General features: G+C 50.7%; 1 protein-coding gene across 4 annotated transcripts in view; it reads right to left on the bottom strand.

Moving 5' to 3' along the window:
- The window catches only part of RREB1 (ras responsive element binding protein 1), a 133,129-nt gene that overhangs the window by 16,522 nt on the left and 94,599 nt on the right, over positions 1 to 22,008 (bottom strand). For all 4 annotated transcript variants that reach the window (XM_047102717.1, XM_047102721.1, XM_047102718.1 and 1 more), the window contains 4 exons: positions 21,453 to 21,597; positions 20,774 to 20,907; positions 4,893 to 5,082; positions 804 to 3,717 (listed from right to left, as the gene is read on the bottom strand). In XM_047102717.1, coding sequence (XP_046958673.1) covers positions 804 to 3,717; positions 4,893 to 5,082; positions 20,774 to 20,907; positions 21,453 to 21,597 — 3,383 coding nt within the window. The remainder of the gene's footprint in view (positions 1 to 803; positions 3,718 to 4,892; positions 5,083 to 20,773; positions 20,908 to 21,452; positions 21,598 to 22,008) is intronic.

Below are 22,008 nucleotides of genomic sequence, written 5' to 3'. Positions count from 1 at the left end.
TGGGGTCTGTTAAGTCAGTTAAGCCGCTGACTCTTGTTTTGGCTCACAACATGATCTTGCGGTTTCGTGAGTTCAAGACCCAAGTCCGGCTCTGTGCTGGCAGCACAGAGCCTGCTTGGGACTATCTCTGCTCTTCCCCCACTCACACTGTCTCTATCTCTCCCAAAATAAATAAACTTAAAAAAAAATGTATCCTCTTAAATAAGCTTTTTAAAAGTCAACATACAGAAACTAACATTTGAAAAACACTTTGGGATATATCTTTTTGGCAATATGAAGTCTGCAATATTCCCTTTAAGAATATAGGGAGTCAAAAGAACTTCACAGAATGTTCAAAGTCTTAAAACATTGAGGAATCTGGGACGGACTTTCTCCTGCCAAAGCACCAATACCTCAATACCGAGTTCCACTTCTCCCTAGCTGCCTCCTGTGGGGAACCAAGTGATCTTGCTACATCCTCCTGAAGGGCCGAGGCAGATGCAAGTGAATGATCCAATGGGCCCAGGACCATTTTCACCCCCCAAACACCGATATTCAACACTGCCTTCACCAGCAGCTCCTCGAAGGCCGAGACACTAGGAATAGGTCATTGTGGTTACAAGGGCACAGGGGGAAAACCCGTTGGCATCACCAGGCAAGCCCCCTGCTTCAGAGACTGAGGCTGAAGAGAAGCTAGAAATGGGGCCATGGGAAAAGGGTCCCATGCTTTTGACCCCACCTCCTGTTCTCCCCATCCCTGGGGCCGGCCAGGCCACAGCCTCCCTTCTGGGAAGTAGCACTCGGGGCCTGGTGGGCCCTCTTACCAGTGTGTGTGAGCATGTGCCTCTGGAGGGAGCTGGCCCAGGGGAAGACCCGGGGGCAGTGGGGACAGTTGATCTTCTGCAGGCAGTTGGCGTAGGAATTCCGCTTCACCCTCAGCAGCTTGTCTTCGGGGGGGCTGCCCTGCTCCTCGTCACTGGGCCCATTGTGGTCGGCGGGGGCTCCGGCCACCTCATCCTGACCGTCGTCCTCTGCGCTCTGTAGAAACGGACTGAACTTGTTGGTGTCCGTAGTGGCCAGCATCTTTTCAATGCTGGCAAACTCCCCACTGGAGTCCAGGTCCACCCCGCCGCTGCCGGAGCGGGGCCGGCTCCGCACCCCCTTTTTCCGGCCCCTCTTCTTGGACAAACCCACCGGCCCCTGCTCGGTGGGGGAGGCTGCTTCTGGGCTGTTGGCAGGAGGCGACGGGTCGCTGGATTCTTTTGGGCTGGTGGTGTTGGTGGGGGCGGTGGCGGCTCTGGGGACAGGACTTCCTAAGCCGTCAGGAGCCGTGCTATTGCTGCTAGTGCTCGCGGGTCCCGGCTCTGTCACCTTAGCTTTCAGCAAGGTGGGGGCCGAGGACACAGATGAGATGATCTGGGCGATGGAAGCCAGTGGGGGCAGCTCCTCCGTCACGGGGGGCTTTGGCAAGAGCAGAGGGGGCTTGGGGCGCAGCGGCCGCAACAGTGCCGGGCTGCTGAGGAGGGTGGAATTGCCCAAGATGGGGGAGCTGCTGACCAGAGCTGAGGAGTAGATGGGGACAGCAAGCTGAACGGAGCCCTGCAGGGGCTGAGCGTGCGCTTCCAGAGTGGTGGCTGCGGAGGCCGGAGCTGCAGGGCCCACGGGTTTTTCCAGGATCCCGCTGGGCCCCAAAGTCACTGGCAGGGTAGGGCACGGTGGAGGACCGGGAGAGGGCTGCTCACCGCTCCCTGGTTCCTGCTCAGGCCTCTTGACTTCGGCAGGAGCAGCCGTATCCTTGTCTCCTTTCCTGAAGTTCTTGGGGATGGACAGGTCGATGGGCTCCATGGAGCAGTCGTAGGGGGCTGAGGAGGTGGGGCTCAGGAAAAAGGCGGCATTCTCCTGCTTCACCTGGACCAGGGCCAGGCCCTTCTGGGAAAAGTCCAGGGGCTCGTTGAAATCCACTGCAAAGTTGCTGGCGGGCTCCAACTTGACTGAGACATGGGGAGGCAGAGGCTGGGAGGCGCCCCCGTGGAGAAAGCCATTCTGGGGCTCCAGGAAGGTGGCCAGCGGTTTTCGTTCGCCAAAGGTCCCGCCGCCGTCCTCGATCCTCCCCGAGGCCTCGACGGGTGCCTCGGCCGGGCTCAGGCCGTCGGCCGCCAGGACGTAGCTCTCGATGTCGTGCTCGGGCACGTGCAGGTGCTGCTTCAGGATGTGGTGGATGCAGTTGCGCTTGGCGGAGAAGGCGGCGCTGCACTCCTTGCACTCGAAGGGCTTGCGGCCCTTGGGGCAGCCGCCCAGACCGCGGCCGCAGTGCGTGCGCATGTGAACGCGCAGCGCGCGGTAGTGCTTCAGGTCCTCGCCGCACAGCCGGCACACCGTGTCCGGGGAGCAGAAGGCGTCCACCATCTCGGCGGCGCTGCTGGTCACGTACTCGATGTTCTTCTCGATGTCCTTGCGGGTGGCCTTGAGGTGCTTCTTGCGCAGGTGCCGCTCGCAGTTGGCCTTGACGGTGAAGGGGTAGTGGCAGATCTTGCAGATGTAGGGCCGTTCACCGCTGTGCGTCCGCAGGTGGCGGATGAGCGCGGCCTTGTCGGCGGCGATGTAGTCGCAGATGTTGCACTGGTATGGTGAGATGCCCAGGTGGGAGCGCACGTGGGCGCGCAGCACCCCCGAGAAGGCGAACACCTGGTTGCAGAAGCGGCAGGGGTAGAGCACCTTGCGCATGGCCGGCGTCTTCTTGCTGCCGGGCCCCGTCATGATGGCCTTGAGGTCACCCTCCGTTATCTCCTGCTTGATCTTGGCCTCCATGCTCAGGGGCAGCAGGGCCTCGATGATGCTGTCTTGCTCCAGCTGGGTCTTCATCTCGGCCTGGCCGGGCAGCTCCATCCGCGGCTGCTGCAGGAAGAGCTGCGTGGCCGTGTCTGGCTGGGCTCCGGCCTGGGACTGCAGCAGGTGGGCGTTGGGGACCGCCTCCACGGGGGCTTTGAGGAGCTTCAGGGGCGGTGGGGGGAGGCTGGGGCTGATGCAGCCCGGGGAGGCCTGCTGGGCATTGAGGAGAGGGGGTGGTGTGGAGGTGGCCACCACCGTCCGTGGGGTGACCAGGGGCTTTGGCTTCAGAGGGGGCATATGTTTGAAAATGGCCTGCAGAGGGGCAGCAGGGGCCTTGGAGAGAGGCGGAAGACTGATCTGAGGGGGGGCGGAGGCCGCCATCTTCAGAATCTGCTGGATGTCAGCCAGCTCGATGGCGGACTCGCCGGAGATGGGCTTGACCACAATACTACTGTCGGGCTGGATGATGAAGCCCTTCTGGAAGGGCTGCAGGGACAGGTGCTTCATGCTCTCCTTGGTAGCCGGGAGGACCGTGAGAGAGCCGCCCAGGGAAGCAGCTTCGAAAGGAGACAGACTCAGCATGTTGGTGCAGCCGGGGTCCTGAGGTAGCTGACACCTGAGTGTCTGGAGCTGTATTGCTTGGTTGTCATCCGGCAGGGGCTCCTCAGCGGGGGCAGGCCTGACGTCTTTGGTGTGCTGCAGGCCCAGCAAGGCCAGGAAGACCTTCTGGTCCAGGGCGTCACCAGGCAGGGTCTTGGCCTGCAGCCTGTCCCGTCCCTGGTCCGTGGCGACGTGGGTCTGCTTGTGCAGGGTGAGCGAGGAGAGCATGGGGAATGCTTTGTCACATGTGTCGCAGACAAAACGGTGCTGTTCGCTGATGCACCTTCGTAGGTTTGTTTCACACCAGGCCTGCGTGGAAGGCGGGTTGGCAAAAGCAAGGGAATAAGGAGGATTTAAAAATAATCACTACCCCGAGATGCAGAAAGTATCTGTTATATAGCTGCCCCAGTACCCAGCCTCTCTCTGTACTATCTAAGGAGTTGGCCTCCCCCTGCTTGCTAATTCCTGTCCCTAGGCTGAATAAGGAAGACCACAAAGCACCTTAAACATCATATTGCTTGACAAATGACATCAATCCCTGGGGTATCTCAGAGAAGCAATGAAATACAGTTAAGTAGTAATAACATGAGGGGCACTGCCTGGGAAGGGGCCTGAGGCTGTGTCATCTGCGGGGAGGGTTATGTGGGTGTATACACGTGGGCGTATACACGTGGGTGTATACATATGGAATAACCCACTACCCTTGAGGCTTCTGTGCCTTAAGAGTTTCACTGTTGACATCCTCGATCTCAATTTTTAAAATTGAAAAAAAAAAAAAAAGTTTCAAAGTAGTTTTCGGTAGGCAGGGAACAAATATGGTTCAGGTTAATAATGACCCAAAACATTTTTAATAGAAAGTACCACACTGGGGGCGCCTGGGTGGCGCAGTCGGTTAAGCGTCCGACTTCAGCCAGGTCACGATCTCGCGGTCCGGGAGTTCGAGCCCCGCGTCAGGCTCTGGGCTGATGGCTCAGAGCCTGGAGCCTGTTTCCGATTCTGTGTCTCCCTCTCTCTCTGCCCCTCCCCCGTTCATGCTCTGTCTCTCTCAGTCCCAAAAATAAATAAAAACGTTGAAAAAAAAATTTTTTAAGAAAGTACCACACCGGAAATATTTACCTGTAATGTGGATATTAAAGGAATATTTAAGAAAACAAATTCAGTTCAGATAGAGGTGGGAGTGGGGGTGGTGAGCACTTCACAACTTTAAATCCAAACGCCCAAGAATGGGCAAAAGGCATCGGTGAGCTAGACTCTTACACAAGGTGGTAAGAAATTCAACACAAGATTAAAACCCAACTATCCTTTCTCAACAACCCAATGGAGACTGAAAGGGTCAAGCTGAATTGCAAGAGAAAACGTTGTTACAAAAAAGACAAAACCCAAGGGACAACATTTTACGGAAGGGAGACCTCAGGGTAAGGAGGTGTAGTCCAACCACGCGGCCCAGGGAGGTGGCTGCTGGTTCCGCAGGCTGACCAAAATACCTGAGAAATTCGAGGAAACTTCCTACAGGAGAAGTCAGTGAATCCTAAGTCATGGAAGCCAGCAGGAATGGAAGGGTTGTTCTGTATGAAAGGCCTTCCCATTGCGTCCCTGGGAAGCTGTTTGTGGACAAGCGCGTTGTGGCGTAGCAATCCTCGATGTGTTCGAAAGGTGACACAGCAAATGTCACATCTGGGAGAAAAAAGGGATAGGATATGAGGAGGCGGCCCAATCAGAGTTGCCACTTATCCAGGAGCCTATTATATTTGTTGTTGCTTCATTTCAATTGAAATAAAAATGGTATAATCTCGAGAAGCCAGTCTGCTCACGGTTAACACCAAGAAAAACGCTTCCTTTAAAAAAGTATTTTATCAACTTCTGGATATCCAAGCTTTGTAGACAGAACAGGTGTGCCCATTAAGACAGCTGGGAACCTGAAGCCACTGTGCTTACTTCTGCTTACCTCAATTATGTGGCATAAAGCGATCATTTCCAAGGTTTTCTCCCTCCCTCGGCTCAGTGGATTTTAGTGATCATAAATGTTTACAAGCCAAATAGCATAAGTTTACACCGAACCGAGAGCAATCACGATGGCATCCCTGGTCTCTGATCGGGATGAAATGATAATCAAATTCTCCAACTGAATTAGTAGTCCAAGCCAGTGACTGTGTTCAATTCTGATATTACCATCGTTATCTGAAAAATAACTGTAGCTCCCACAGTAAGCAGGCACCACGACCGTGGCAGGCAGGTGGATATCCGGACTTCCATAAAAACACGGAGGCTCAAAACGTTAAGTGACATGGCCAAGGTCACACAGCCAGTATGAAGCAAAGACAAAATATGAGCCTCCTTCACCCTCCCGCCCACACCTGTTATGATGTCTCCTTTTCCTTGAAAGACCCCCACAGATGCAGTCCATCTAAAGATCAGCACCCCCAACTTCAGAGGTGACCTCCACCTTCAATGTCCTGGGCCACACAGACGTGAAACACACACATTTTATAATGCTTCCTCCACTCTTCATACCAGCGTCACCTTCTGGGTCTTCACTCAGAACCACCCTAACAACTATCCTATCATCGGGGTGTTATCAACATCCCCTAGACTGGCACTCAATACGGCAGCCATGCAAGCCATGTGGGGCTGTTTAAGTGAATTAAAATTTCCTCAGTGACAACAGGCAGTGCAGTGCAGACCTGACCTGCTGCTATGTTTCCATGACCGCAGAAAGTTCTGTTGGACAGTGCTGTGTGCCTAGCACCTTTCCAAGTATTTGCACATACACATGCCTTTGCCACTTACGAAACCCCTAAGGCAGGTCCCACGAGTGCTTTACAGAGAAAGAACCTGGGTCTCGGAGGGGTAGGGTGACCTGCTGGAGTCTGCATCTGGACTACATGCACCTTAATGGCAAACTTTTTTTTTTGCTTTGAGATTCTTCTCTGGAAATAGATGACGAAATGACCCACGAGGCAGCAGAGTTCATCGTCCTCTCGCGCTGAAAGAAGTGCCAAGTATGTGCGACTCTGCTGTCCTTATCGCGCAGTGGCAGGCCCCAGCAAGCGAGGTCCTGCTGTGCGTCCACCTCTCCTATCTCCGCTGCTACCTCGGCCGCGTCTCACCATCAAGACTCCTGTCATCATTCAATTAAATTTAGAATGCTGGGTTCCCATGAGCCACTCAAAACACAAAGCTCCTTCTGGGGGAACGGTGCTGAGGTCACCAACCGTGAGACGCTCCAGGGCCCCCACAGTATGGCTACGTCTCCCTCCCTGGCCATCCCTTGCACGCAGCCCACGTTCCGGGGGGATGGCCCCCCAACCACAGGGAACCCTGCCCAAAACACCCAGAGTGCTAAGTCCTAGGCTGTGAGAAAGTTAAGCAGGGAAGCAGTGTGTCTGTGGCTCCTCAGGCGAGGCTCTCCTTCTGTCCAGAACACGCTCAAGTTCCACGCTGCATGTGTGGAGGGGCCGTGACCTCGATGCCCCATGGCAGCTCTGTCCTTTCCTGTTGCTCTGGAAACGTTTTTCTCTTCTATCATGGGGACTTCAGTCCCCCCAGACCCAAGTTCAATTGCACACTCCTCGTAGTCCCCAACCCATCCCCACGCCAGCGGTCAGCTGAACACTCTGTACTGACCTGAAGGGACGACAGAAATGCCTGAATTCAGGAAATTTAGCGCTGATCAGATACATATGATAGTAAGAAATCCCTGTTACTTTTTGAAGTTGTGACAATATTTTGGTTATGTCTTTTTTTTTAAACATCCCTTTCCTTTAGAGGTAATGTAATGAAATACTGTTATGTGAAATGTGATGCCTGGGATTTGTTTTGAAATGATCTGGGATGGGGGAAGAGGCGAAACACGATGGGCCGTGAGTTGGTAATTCCTGAAAATGGGGGGAGGGTGCGTGAGAGGGTCATGACACTGTGCTCTCTACTTGTGCATACGTTTGAAATGTTCCTGATACACTTAAAAGAGAGAAACATCTAATTACAAATGGCTAATGAGAGCGGGCTGACTTGTGGCCTCTTTTTCTGAGCTTCAGAAATGTCCACAGCACTGTGGTAGATGCGTGTGGGGATTTCAATTTATAAACCCCAGAAGAGAGGTCTTTATGCTGAGTCTCACTGTAGCACAGGTGAAGGGAAGGAACCCATTTCCCCAGCAAACCTACGGGACAATCAGAGCTTCTGGAAAAAAAGGTGGAGGCGCTGAGCCCAGGGCTCAGGAAGGCTCCATGGTGTGGGATTTATGCACAGGCAGAGTGAGCCACACTCGGTGGACTGGGCAGTCGAGCCCATGGCCTCATCTGGCTTGGCCTCTTATGAACCAGAGATGGTGCTGTCTCTCTCCCTCCCTCTTCCCCTCTGTCCTGTCTTGGCTGTAAGCAGGTGTGGATTGGGAAGCTGCAGGAAACAGAAGCTGGTCTGTGCCCTCCCTGGAAGGTGAGAACAAGAGGAGGTGAGAAAGTCTAGGGTAGGCACCAAGGGCTGTCACCCACTAGGCACTCTGCACCTGAAGTCTGCACTCTTTCTTGCCAAATTAATTGTAGCACTGACTACAAACACCTAAACTCATTCAGTCCAACAACCCCGCGAGACAAACAGCACTAGTAGGAAGCAATGAGTGTGTGATCGATCATTCAGTTACACCTGAAAGTTGGCCCTGGTTCCTCGCTCAGCTTTCCCTGCACCTTGCAGAGAGGGGCTCATTGATCAAAGTCCAGTAAAGGCTGGGTGGGGCACTCATAAAAAAAAAAAAAAGTCATGCATACATTAACTATTTTATCTAATCTAAAACATAGACAGTTGGCCCTCGTTATTGGTGGGTTCCGTATTTGTGGATTTGCTTACTTGTTAAAACGTATCTGAAAACCCCAAATGAATACTCGCAGCGCATCTGAGGACATGCACAGAGAGGAAAGAAACTGGAGTTGCCCTCCGCGCATTCCTGGCTATGGCTGAATGCAATGCTGCCCTGCCATCTTGCTTCAGCTCCCATTGTACATGAGTGTCCTTCTGCAGTATATGTAGAGCCATATTTCTAGCATTTCTGTGCTTTTTGCTGGTGATTTCATGGCTTAAAATGGCTCCCAGCACAGAGCTAACATGCCACCTATACTACACAAGTGCAAAAAGCAGTGATGTGCCTTGTGGCAAAAATGCATGGGTCAGGCAAACTTTGTTCAGACGTGAGTTACAGTGCTATTGGCTGTGAGTTCACTGTTAATGAGTCAGTGGTTTTTTTTTTTTTTAATGTTTATTTATTTTTGAGAGAGAGAGAGAGAGAGAGAGCGAGCAGGGGAGGGAAAAGAGAGAGGGAGATGCAGAATCTGAAGCAGGCTCCAGGCTCTGAGCTATCCTATCAGTGCAGAGCCCGATGCGGGGCTTGAACTCACAAGCTGTGAGATCGTGACCTGAGCTGAAGTTGAATGTTTAATGGACTGAGCCACCCAGGCGCCCCGAGTCAGTGGTATTCATTCAGATTTCCTTAAACAGAAACAAAAGTTTCTGTACTGATTAGCTGATGAAAATGTAGACAGAGGCTTGTAGGAAATGGTACCCTGTGTTTCCTCTAGGAACAATATTTAACATTCGCTAATTCTGTGTTTGCTGCAATCTTCAGGGACATAAAGAGCAGTAACCGATCCCACATTCACTCTCCAAGGGCTTGTGTTTGAGTCCAGCTGCACCCAGAGAAGTTCCATGTGTTTGTTAGGGCGCGAATCATGCTCCCCATTCAACATCTCTGATACCCGGTTTTAGACTCTTTGAGGCAGAGCAAGAACTTAGATTTTTGCATATCAAGCTAAAGCAGAATTCTTTTAGGATTTATGATCCTTTTAGGCTTTTATGGTTATTTCTCTCAACTGCTCACAGATGTCTCGCCTACCCTAAATTTGACAGCAATTAAAAAAAGTATCTAATCTGGACCACAAACAAGACAGCCCAATTTAGCTTTCACAGAGATTATTCTTTTTTTTTTTTTTTAGTGTTTATTTTTGAAAGAGAAAGAGAGAGCGTGTGCACATGGAGGAGGGGCGGGGGGTGGGGGGTGGGGACAGAGGATCCAAAGCTGGCTCTGTGCTGACAGCAGAGAGCTTGATGCGAGGCTCGAAGTCACGAACCATGAGATCAAGACCTGAGCCAAAGTTGGACACTTAACCGACTGAGCCACCCACATGCCCCTCACACAGATTATGCTTATAAAAAAATTTCACAAGCTTATAGAAAATTCTATTGATTATAGGAAATGATCGCAAGTATTACTGACATAAACAGGCTGGGTATAAATAATACTGACTCTTGGTATCATGCAAGTCGACTGCAAAAGGTGAGCAGGTGAGCCTGAGAACTGGGCTGCAAACTTTGTAAGCTGTACGATGCCTGGTAAGTAGAAAGTTTTTGAGTATGTACCCTTATCCGTTTGTTGTTTAACACACAAATGTGTGTGCGTGCGTGTTATGTGTAGGGATCTGCACACGTCAGGTAAGTCACAAAATACAAAAATAAACATTTTTAAAGGGTTAGATAAAAGGTCTATCATTTTTTCTTCTACTCCAGAGACCTTTCTGAATACCCTCCCTGAGTCTACTGCATCAGTGTGACGCCTGCTATGAAAATTCAGTGTGGGGGCACCTGAGTGGCTCAGTGGGTTAAGCGACCGACTTCGGCTCAGGTCATGATCTCTCAGTCTGTGAGTTCGAGCCCTGTGTCGGGCTCTGTGCTGACAGCCCAGACCCTGGAGCCTGTTTCGGATTCTGTGTCTCCCTCTCTCTCTGCCCCTCTTCCCCCTCACTTTCTGTCTCTCAATAACAAATAAACGTTAAAAAAAAAATTAAAAAAAAAAAAGAAAATTCAGTGTGAGGGGCAACAGAAGTCAGTTTTCTACAAGGGAGTAGAGTGTCTCGTAATGTGGCAATTAGAATTTACTGCACTTCTATCACAGCTGTGAGTTTTCAAGGATACCATTTTCTTCACTTATCTCTCACACGTCTATCCCTTCCTTCATTCTCTCGTTCACTTTCAAACCCCTCCCATCTCTGGCATCTAGGTTAGTTTCACACATAGTAGGTGCTCAATAAATACATGGCTGACAACCAGCACCGACCACATGCTCTGTGTCCTCCCCCGTGGAAGGTACCTGGGGGGTGGTATGGGATGGGCTCAGGGATCAGGGACAGTGGGGGAGGGGAAGCAGAGGTCGTGTGACCTTGGACCACTCATTTCATCTGCATTTTGGCTGCCAGCTAGGCAGAATTTCCCAAACAGGCCTGAGATAGGAATCTGCCTCCTCATGACCTTCTTTGTATAGTGAGAATTAAGTGAGAGTCTAAGGACATCTGATGCCACAAGCCTTGAGAGCTCTTTCCCATCCTTCTCTGGGCCTCTGTTTTCTCATCTGTAAAATGGGCATTTTTAGAGCTACTATCAATGATGGAGAACCAAATGCTTGGGAACCTGCAAGGTGCTATTTAACCATTATCGTACACTGCTAGGAACAAGAACCATCAGGAGTAGCCCATTTCCTGGCCACTCTAGCTAACATGAGAAGCAGGGAAAATGAATTTTAATTGCAAAGGATGTGTTCTCTCTCTTCATTCTCAAGAACTCCACCATTGTCTCCACTGCTTCTGTTTCATCTTGAGACTCACAGGAGAAATGCATGTCCTTCCTGGTTGCCACCTGCTCCCCCCCCCCCCCACGGCCCCCACTCCTGCCCCCCCCCAACTCTTGCTCCCCACTGCCGACCCCGGGCCTCCACTCCTGCTCCCAGGGCCACAGCTCAGAAGAGAAGCACATGTCATCCCAGCCTGCACGTGCACCAAGAGCCTTCTAAGTAAGACCTAAACAAGGCCCACATCCACAATTTCACACCTCTGTTTTCATGGGATTCAGTCAAGGCACTACTATTTCACTTCTGAAAAGATACAGAATGTCATCTCGCAAACAAGCGGCGGGAAAGTGGCAGAGGAAAAAAAAAATCTGCTTTGAAACCAGAAGCATATTGTGAGGCTAGTTAAAAGGAAGAAAATAAAACCCCACAGAAAAACACTGCCTCCCATCTTATGCTCGGCACCTGTTGGCAGACCTTAAATAAAACCAGTGTGGAAAACCATCACCCAGAAACATTTGGACGGGTCTTTGTCAGCCAGAGACACTCCGGTTCAACCAGCCTTCCCAAGGCCCCTGGGGAAAAAACACTTTGCAACTGTATTTCTAAAGAGCTCTTCAAGGACAATGGAGGTCACTGTCAATCTGCGGGCGATGCTGCTTGTTGCAGGCTCTGATCTTGGGGTATTTGCTAACCTCACTTGGGCTTGTCAGTCTTCATTAAGACCACAGCCATTGGTCAGGTGGTCCCCGCAACTCTCCCTTCACCCCGGCTTGTGCGATCTCTCAATCCTGCCCTGGATGGTACTCCACGTACTCATGGACTGTACCATTGCAAAATGTTCAGAAGGAGTAGGGCTGTACTTTAATCGTCCTAGGACCAAGGACTGTTGTAGGGCAGTTTCATCTTGCGTGTGATTTTGACAACGTGCCTGAGGGAAATCTTAGAAATTAAGATTGCTTTTTTAAAAAATTTAATTAAAAAAAAATTTTTTTTAAAGTTTATTTATTTTGGGGAGACAGAGAGAGAGAGAGAGAGAGAGAGTGCAGGCGGGGGAGGGGCAGCGTGAGAGGGAGACACAGAATCTGAAGCAGGCTTCAGACTCTGAGCTGTCAGCACAGAGCCTGACGCGAGGCTCGGAATCATGAATCGCAGGATCATGACCTGGGCTGAAGTTGGACACTCAACTGACTCAGCTACCCAGGTGCCCCTCCAGTTATAGGATCGAAAGATTCTAACAGGGTGCCCGGGTGGCTCAGTCGTTAAGCATCTGCCTTTGGCTCAAGTCATGATGTCACAGTTCCTGAGTTTGTGTCTCACATTGGGTGAGCATGAGCCTTAGGTAAAACACAAGCCCCACTTTGGGTGAGCCCCGCTTCTCTCTCTCTCTCTGCCCCTTGCTCACTTGTGCACCTCTCTCTTTCTGTCCCTCTGGAAAAGAAGAAAAAAAGATGCTAACAGAACTCCATTGATACTTCTAAAAACAAAAGTTTCTCTTTTTGGGTGGCACCTGTGTGGCTCAGTCAGTTAAGTGTCCAACTCTTGATTTTGGCCCAGGTCATGATCTCATGGTTTGTGAGTTCAAGCCCCAAGTCAGGCTCTGTGCTGACAGAGCCCCTCTCTGTCCCTCCCGCACTTGGACGCACACAGGCATGCTCTCTCTCAAAAAAATAAACAACAAAAAATTAAAACCCTCCTTTAAATGTTTTTATTTTTTTTAAATCACATTACTGAAATAAATTACTCGAAGGGAAACAAAAACTCATCAGTGGAAAAAACTCCCAAGGACAATGTGAGGTTACACATCAAACAGGAATGAATGCCCATACGGACATTCGGCCCACCCTCAGCTTACACACGCACACCCATACACACCTGTATGTGAGCCCCCAATCATTCTGCTCGCAGAAACGGTATTTCTGCACCCCAATGCAGTTCACCAGAGCCGATTTCACCCAGAAAACACGTGAATTCCACCACATGACAGCATATGCTTCCATAAGAAAGAAATCTGAATTCAGAATACTGGAGATTTTACCATTCTCACTTCATCACCTATGACGGCCCAGCCTCCCACAGAGCTGCTCAGTCACAGCGGCTCCTACTCCTGGGGTGGGGGTCCCACGGCTGTGTTAGGGTCGGGCGGCAAGGCAAGAGCTATGGTTTGGGGCATGCAGTCACGGCCTCGTAACAGCAGAGGCAAGAGGCACAAGGCCTGCAGCTTATCTGCTCCCCCCACCTTCCTTAGCACTGCTTGCAAGGTCACCGGAGGGTATGGGTAGGTGCGAAGCACAGATAGGAGGGGGCTGGGGTGGGGGTCTTAAGGGAGTGAAATGCCTCCCAGCAGCATGTGGGGGTGCTGTGAGCTAAGTTTCCACTGTGGCCCCGGGGGCTGGAGGGATGCACGGCAACCACACAGAGCCTTCAATATGTACTTTATCCACAGCCCTTCTTGTCCCTTCTCCTTCAGAGATTAAGCAAATAAGCAAAATCACACAGCACACTGGCCCTGGCCTTGGCGGGCCTGGACAGAGCACATTCGGAGCACAGTCGGAGAAGCCTGAGTCTCACGGGAACAGTGAACTAACTGCACTGGTCTTGAAGCCACACAGAGACCCAACCACTCCAGCCACAGCTCAGCCCCTGCCCCTGGCTGTCACAGGCACACAGATAGCAAGGCAAGGACAGAACAAGCCAGCTCCAGCAGGTCAAGGAAATACTCTCCTTCGTTAGCTGAGGGGACTGGCTGTCCTTTTCATTCTCAAAGGACTTTAATGAAAATGAATGCTCTTATTCATACCCACATCCACCACCAGTCTTAAAAAGACAAAAGTCAGAATTTTCAAGTCACCGAATTGAGGACTGACCCCTGTCACAGTGTGCCTGTGGTAATGAGGCAGAACACCGTGGTATCAGTTCTTTTATTTATTTACTTATCTATTTATTTAGTTTTTAGTATTTATTTTGAGAGAGAGAAAGGCAGAGAGAGAGAGAGAGAGAGAGAGAGAGAGAGAGAGAGAGAGAATCTGAAGCAGACTCCATGCTGACAGCAAAGACACCCATGAACTGTGGGATCATGACTTGGGCCCAAGTTGGATGCTTAACTGGCTGAGCCACTCAGGCACCCTGACATCAGTTCTTTTATAACACACGCCCTTGTAAGAAGACACTACAGCCTTCCTTCTTATTTATTTCTTCAAAGAAAACTATACGTAAGCCTGTGCTGGGGTAGAAATGCAGTGTGACAAATGTGCTACTACAGTCTGGGCATGGCTCAGTCAGTTAAGTGTCCGACTTCCGCTCAGGTCATGATCTTGCAATTTGTGAGTTCAAGCCCTGTGTTGGGGTCTGTGCTGACAGCTCAGAGCCTGGAGCCTGCTTCCGGTTCTGTTTCCCTCTCTCTCTGCCCCTCACCTACCTGTGCTCTTTCTCTCTCTCTCAAAAGTAAATAAACTTAAAAAAAAAAAAAAAAAGGAATAGGTCTCACCATTAAGGACACCAGCCCTGAAATTAGCAATGTGTCCACGCTCTTTGGAGCAGGTTTCCAAAGTACTTAAGATGAGAAGGAAGCATGCGCACCTTTCAAAGATGAAGAGTCAAGCCAAGGTAAATCTGAAGGCAAATGTGTCAGCAACGGGATTTACAGAAGTGGAGAGCGAGGCCACAGAGAAGCTTTAAAACAAAACCCCCAAATCATGTGGCTAAACAATTTGGAAATTAGCTCCTCCCAGTGCCTGCTACAGTAGTGCTGTACTCATCCTGTGACCACAACTCTCTGGGCCAAGAAGAGAGCTCTGAAGTCAACCGAAAGCTCAAGAGCAGGCGAAAGAGATAAGCAGCGCCCCCTCCAGGCGTCTCCCCTTCACACCAGCATCACATCTACCATCATGGCAGTTAAGGGGGGAAACATATATTTACTATGCTAAACATATTTTGGAAAAACTGCTTCGGCAAATCTCAAACATTAGGAAACACCTTTCTTCAGGACTCTCAGGCCTCCCCAACAATCTAAGGAAAATGATGTGTGGTTCTACTATTTAAGGAACCTTCAAGCTTCCGTCAAGTTCCTTCAAGCTTCTGTCTGGCTTTCACAGTTGGATTACAAAATTTGGTAGGTAGGACTCAAACCAAATTTAAACAGCCATTCAGCTTCCCAATCTTTACGAAAGCAGAACTAGAAAAAAACAGCTCTTTGTAACAATAAAGACTAGAAGACAAACTGCTTTTATGTTTTCTGTCAATTATAAATAGTACCTGGGAGAAGCCCTGGAATTTGACTCTTCAATGTCCTAGGAATGGGATACCCATTCCATGTCTGTTGCAGTCTGAGGACTGGCTTGCCCCCTTCATCCTCGCCACAAGTCCTCAAATGCATTTTCCAGATGGGCAAACAGCGTCGGCTCGCCCGGGGGGGCCAGGGAGATGCCAGGTAGCAGGCTGGGCTGGATGGAGCTAGTCAGCTTAACTCCACTTTGCTATGCTTCTGTTCAGAGGACAGTGATTTGCAGATGCCCTCAGCTCCTTCTACAACCCATGGCACAATCTTAATGTCTGGACACCAGACAGGGGCTCACCTGTGAGCCTTCCCTGCCACTAATACTCCCTGAGCAGCCAGAGGGCCCAGCCCTTGTCATCAGAACCTGTGAGATACCTTGCTGAGAACACTCAGCTCACCCTGGCTGCTTCCTTGATACACTGAATTTCTTGCCCATTACATTGTTTTAACCGAGAGACTGACATTCCTTCTTAAAAGGGATTTCATGCTCCATTTTTTCCTGCTCTGTCTCCAGAGGCAAGAAGGGGTAAGTGCAAACAACCTCTCCTCGGAGCCCCACCCGGTTCAGACATTCCTGCCCTGGTGCCCACCCTTCCCCGCCCTCCCTCCCGTCCAGCCAGAGAACTGACATCCAACAGCTGCACTAATCTCTCCCAGTTGCTGGGAGCAACAGTGAGGGCCCTGTGACAGGGCCCTGGCCGGTGGCTGGCGGGTGGCGGCTTGCCCTCCCCACACCCAGGAATCTGCCAGACTGCACACTGCGTCCCGACACCCTGCCCGGACGGTTCAACCAACCAGCATGGCGTGAAGTCAGGGCGGGTCAGAGGCACTTCATCGTGGGCAGGTTAAGTGCAGAAGCCGGTGGCCGCCTTGGCTCTGAATAGCCCAAGTCGTGGGGAGGCCCCTCCAGCAGGGTGGAGAGGGGGATACTGACAAAGGTGCCTCCGACTTCCAGGCTGGCCAGGGGGACATGTCCCCTGCCTCCTCACTCAGCCCCCAGCACCATTTTAAAGCTGCCTCCACTTGGCCAAGCCATGGACCCCTGGGAGTCTTAAGTACAAGATGCTGATGAATATTTTTTATACCCTTTTCCTTATTTTTAGGATTACATTTAAGTGTGGGCCCAATGCCATGTGAATTAGTCTTTAGGGGCTCCCTGTAGGTGATGGGGGTGTGTATGGGGAGGGTGGTGCAGTGAAGGGAGCCAAACATTCCTTGGAACACTTGAGAATCCAGAAGAAAGAAGGTTCTGGCACCTCCCTCCACCACTAAGATGAAGGGGGTGGCTTTCAGCCTGGCCTGCGTGCCGGTAACATCACTTATCCTCATCGTGCAGGCGCGGGACAAGCTCTCATGCAGCCGGAAGGGTGAACCTGTCAGAGCCCACTGTGTTCCCCACATGCTAATTCTTGACATAGATTTAAGGGCATCGCCTTAAAACTTTTCTTACTGACAATCAAGATCAATAATTTGGTCAGGCAGAGGAGAGCCTCCAGCCTCCACCTACAGGACACAGTGAAGTGTCACAACATCCAGTGCAAAATGTCAAGGGAAGCTTTACACTAACTGGATCAGGCTCCCTCTGCTTCGACAACAGGCAGCTTGTGCCCTGCATGGCCCTGAATGTATCCCTTTCGCTTTGTTTTAGAACTTCCCATTTACTTGTTTCCTGACTGGCCCTGGAGGGGCCCTGTCTCTAACATCATTGTATTTTTTCCTTCAAGTCTGGTGGAGTGCCTGGCACACAAGAAACACTCAATCATTTGGATACATTTTAACTAAAATAATTTAAAAATTATTCACCACCCGACCTTTAATCGAGAAGCCACGTAAGATTATACAATAAGTTTTGCTATATTTTGCCCTTGGCAGCAGTCACAGAGCCATGGTAACCACCCAGCTGTCAACCCTCCTGGCCCAGCCCCCGCCAGCCTGAGACAAGTCATTCAGACACAAGCCCAGGGGCCTTTACAGCCAAGCTGCTGCCTTGGTGCCCTCCCTGCCGTAGGTGGGCTTGTCCTGGACCTACACCTGTGTGGTGGGTTGCTGTGCCCGTGAAATGTGGCTGGTTCAAACTCAGATGGGCTGTTACTGCACCTCACTCACTGAACTGCACAGGCCTTGTATGTAAACAGGAAGGTAAAACACATCCCCGACAATTTTTATACTGATTATGTGTTGATGTTATATTTTGGTATCACTGGTATAATGAACAAAGAAACATGATTAATCTTGCCTACTTCTTTTTACCTTTTTTAAATAAGGGTTTATTTATTTATTTTGAGAGAGAGAGAGAGAGAGAGAGAGAGAGAGAAAGGACATGAGCGGAGGAGGGACAGACAGAGACACAGAATCCAAAGCAGGCTCCAGGCTCTGAGCTGTCAGCACAGAGCCCGATGCGGGGCCTGAAGCCACGAACCGTGAGATCATGGCCTGAGCTGAAGCTGGATGCTTAACCGACTGAGGTACCCTCTTTTTACTTTTTAAAATGTGACCACTAGAACGTTTAAAGTACTGTCCCTCACCCCTGATTCCAAATGCCAGCTCTCAGTAAGCCCTCCTTGTCTAGGAGGATGTGGATTTACGGTTGGTCATGTCTGGGCACAAGCAATGCCCAGCACAAAGAGCTAGAATCGCTACCAGCAGCTCCCTGTCTTCCCTTTGCTCCATGCTAACACACACTTCATTAATTTGAAACACAGAGGAAGGGAGAACAGCCTCAGCAGTTGCACGGGTTTGGATCTCCAACACTTTTTATTAAAGGATAACAGGCACCTGGCCAGCTTTGGGGGGTGGAGGGGGTAAGGGCAGAAGAGCGAGAAACCAACAGCTGTTTTGAGTTATAAACTTTCTGTTTGAACTGGTAGCATCCCACTGTGGTTCTGCTGCCTTTGGGGTTTGCAAATGGAGTTGGTGTCTATTTTAGCTCTGGGTTAACAAGCAGCCTCTCCCACCGGCTACTGTCACAGTTCACTGCCTGGCTGGGCCCTGCCGGCTCATGCCTGCCCCCATGGCCTCCTCTGATAGCAGGCTATTATGTGGAACAGGAGAGCAGAGAGGAGAAGGGGAAATTAACTGTGTTCTGTAATCAAGTCCCTTTGGTTTCCAGATGCAAGCCCCACCCCGCACAACAACAGCCACTAGTTGGGGGATGGCTTGCTCACCACCCACCCCCCCACAATGGATGCGCTGTGGGCACAGCGTCTGGGGGCTCCCGTGGGGTGGAAGGCTGCCAGAAGGGGCTGAGGCCCAGCCAGGCTACCGAGCAACTCTAGTCAACCCCTCTCCAGACAAAGGGCATTATTCCTGAGTAGGCGAAGAAAATAGGCAGGACTCGAGGCTCAACTTCACAGATCATCTGCCCTGTTGGCCGTGGAGTCACGGCAAGTGAATTGCCCACCAAACTGTGCAGAACGGGACAACCAGTGTCCAACGCAGGGCCCGTCCCCACCTCTGAATAGCAGGCCCAGCCTGTCCCTGGGGCAAGTGCTTGTCCACAGGGCCCCGCTGCAGGGGAACCCACTCCCTCATCCAGGCCACCATGTGAGAAAGGGACACTCAAACGTCCTCTATCACTGCTATACGTGGTGCTGTACAGGCTCCAGCAGCTCAAAAATCTCTCGTGAGACTCAAATTATTTTTCCTGTAGGACAGAATTATCTGGAAGGGGACAAACGGGTAGTTCCAAAGATGAACTGTGATCCCAGACTAAAGCACAAAGTGAAACAAAACACACAGAGGAGCTCAGAGACAGGCACTGTGTTCCCTCTGTAGTGCCAGCTCGCGTGGCTATCCGGCAGCAACGTGGGGTGGGGGGCGGGGTCCCACGTGCTGTCTGCTGCCTCTGCCCACGACTCGCCTGTCTGGTCACTTCTCCTCTGTTTGCTCAGGTCCTCGGTTGAGAAAACTATTTCAATATTCACCACCTACCACAAGCCCACATCCTGGGGATGCTGCGGATGCTAATGAAACCATTAACGTTCCCAAATCTCTCAGGACCAGAGGGCCCGCAAAAGGAAGAGCCAAGTGCTTTTTCTTGGTAGACAAAAGAACAGCTGTTAAAGAGACCAACCCCTAGAATTCAAGGCCGGAAAGGGAACACAGGGACTACCTGGTCCAGCTCTCCTTCAAGGTTCAAATATAGCTGATCCAGGCCCCATGTGAGTAGGATGGGGTCCAGGGGTTCTGACCACCAGTCCCTGCCCTCTCCTACGCGGTCTGCAATTCCCCAAGACGGGGGAGTTATGAAAAGACATTTTGTAGCACTTCAACTGCTCAGCAGTTTAAACTTTTCATGGATTCTTTTTCCCCCCTAATGGAAAAAATGTCAAGCTGATGTGATTAAGTGTAATCGTCTGACGTGGCTTTAAGCCGCCATAGGGTTAGGCTTTTCCTACAACACAGAAGCCTTCAACCTGGTCAGACTTCTGTACTCCCAAATCACACCCAAATGCCTTGTCCTGAGGAAGGAAATCTGGCCCATACGTCAGTGAGTCAGACAGGTGTCCAGATTTCCATGCTCCCAAGCTGCCTTCTGAAGCCCAGAGCTGCGGGCACAGAGGCGCTCGCCTCCGCTCTGGGTGAACCTTCGTCTGTGCCTTGCAGGCCACAACTTCCAAGTCTTCTAGCGCCCCTATGGCACCTGGTTCTTTTCAATGCTCAGAAACTGTGGCAGTAGCATTTTAAAAGTGGCAATTCTGTAGGAAAATGTTCCAGACCTGTCACGGAGAACACAGGACTTTCTCCCTGATGAAGAAGTTCTCCGAGAAGATAAGGAAGGAAGGCCAAGTCCACCTTGTCCCCGGCCCTGCCCTGAAAACTGCTGGAAACTCCTATCACCATCCACCTTCTCTGCTTGGGCAGGCGAAGAACCAGGAAAGCTGGAGCCAGCAAAGACCACAAATGGAACCCAGAACAGCAGAACAATCATGTCTCACTATCTTACTGTGACAGCCTTCACGTTAGGCTGAGTGTCTTGCACGAAGCAGAACAGAACTCCTCTTACCCCAAACTGCTTTCTCAGGTTTCTGTGCTACCAATCCAGTTGAAACATGGATGAGCACCTGGCATGCCCTTCCGTCCTTACCACACTGTTGCACAAGCTAACAATCACTTGGGCTGCAACACCTTTTGTGTTACAGACAATGTGCCTGATGCTCAAAAGCCCCCTGTGACGGGGCACCCTGTGCACAGTGGACTCTCAGCAAAGGCTCCAAGGGCCCTCCCAGCAGCGAAATGGAAGTGCAGTGAACCTCGATGAACACACCCTGTGGCTACAGCCACTTCTTCCTTGTGACATCTCTCAGCCTGGTTTCTTCCCTGCACCATCCACCTCCCTTACTAGCTGCCTTGCTGTCATCAAACTCAAGTTAAATCCCATTAGCCCAGTTTGGAGGACTGGGGAATAAGGACAGGTCATAGGCCAGAAAGAAACAGAAGGAAAAAGAGCTTTCCAGAGTACAGCTGTGTCCCACCCTTTCTCCTACCTTAGTGGGTTATCTGAGTGGGTCTCCATGTGGGTCTCCAGTCCATACTTGCAAACGAACTCCTTGAAACATATTGGGCAGTGAAACACTTCGTCCACCTTCTCCAGGTCACCCGCCTGCCCGTCTTCTACCATCTTGGGGAAAGGGAAAAAAGTGAAGTCAGGAAGGTGGTCTCCCACATGGGTCTGCTTCAGAAGAGAAGCCAATACTCAATCCAAATCTAAAAGGAAAAGGAGGCTGCCTTCCTAGGGATTAAGGATGCTACTGACAGTGCTTTATTCACACAACACTCACTGAACGCTCCCATCCATCCACCTTCAACCCACTCATCCATTCAATAAACGTTTATGGAGCACCTAGTATCTGACAGGTACAGAGAATCAAAGAGTGAGGACAAGAGCCCCTAATACATATGAAGCTTCCACTCCAGCTGGAGAAACAAAAAAGCACAGAGCTACGAAACACGCTCTTCATCTCTTGGGGCTCAGGTAGGGGGACCCACAGAGAAGTGCACACGGGTACTCTTTCCTGCAGACACCTTATAAAACAGTGTGGGAAAACACAGGTTAAAAGCTTAGGATGGATGTCTGCCAAGTCCCCAGACTATGAAAATAAAGGCAGAGGTATTTCTGCCAGGAGTCCAGTGGTTAGGCACATCTGTGCCGGGAGCAGTGAGAACCTTTTTAGCAGGTGCTGGGTCTTCTTTCTCTGACTCGGCATCATGACTCAGCTTCCTCTTGGAGGACAGCCGCCTGCGCTTCAGTGGGGATGGGGGTGCCGTAGCTGTAGCACTGTTAGGGTCCTTCTCATGAATCTTCATATGTCTGGAAAGAACAAACACACGTACACACAATGTGATTTAGCAAAAAACCGAGCTGGCTTATTTTTTTTTTTTAACTTTTTGTATTATATATTTAGGGGTTGGTACCTACATTTTCTTTAAGGTATGGAGTGTAATTTATACAGTGATTTCTCTCTTTTTAAAGCTTTATATCATCTCCCCGAACCCCTCCTTGAAGCTCTCACAAGCGCTATCCAAAAATGGCGCTCAGTGCCTTGCGGTCTGTTGGAAGACGTTCATGAACTTCACGGATGCTAATGAGATAAAAGACCATCCGATTTGCCAGGTCTGCTTGTTCAGACGAAAGGTACTCTTTTCGGACACACAATGCTACAGAATAAAGAACTCCCAGATCTGGCCAGCTCTTAAATCAAGCCATCATTCTGCATCTGCC

The sequence above is a fragment of the Lynx rufus genome, unplaced genomic scaffold (assembly GCF_022079265.1).
Source record: "Lynx rufus isolate CCGP_SWC_20201006 ecotype Redwood Valley unplaced genomic scaffold, mLynRuf1.p SCAF_6, whole genome shotgun sequence".
Taxonomy (NCBI): domain Eukaryota; kingdom Metazoa; phylum Chordata; class Mammalia; order Carnivora; family Felidae; genus Lynx; species Lynx rufus.
The sequence above is the reverse complement of the archived record's forward strand: the minus strand, read 5'-3'. Positions and strand labels throughout refer to the sequence as shown.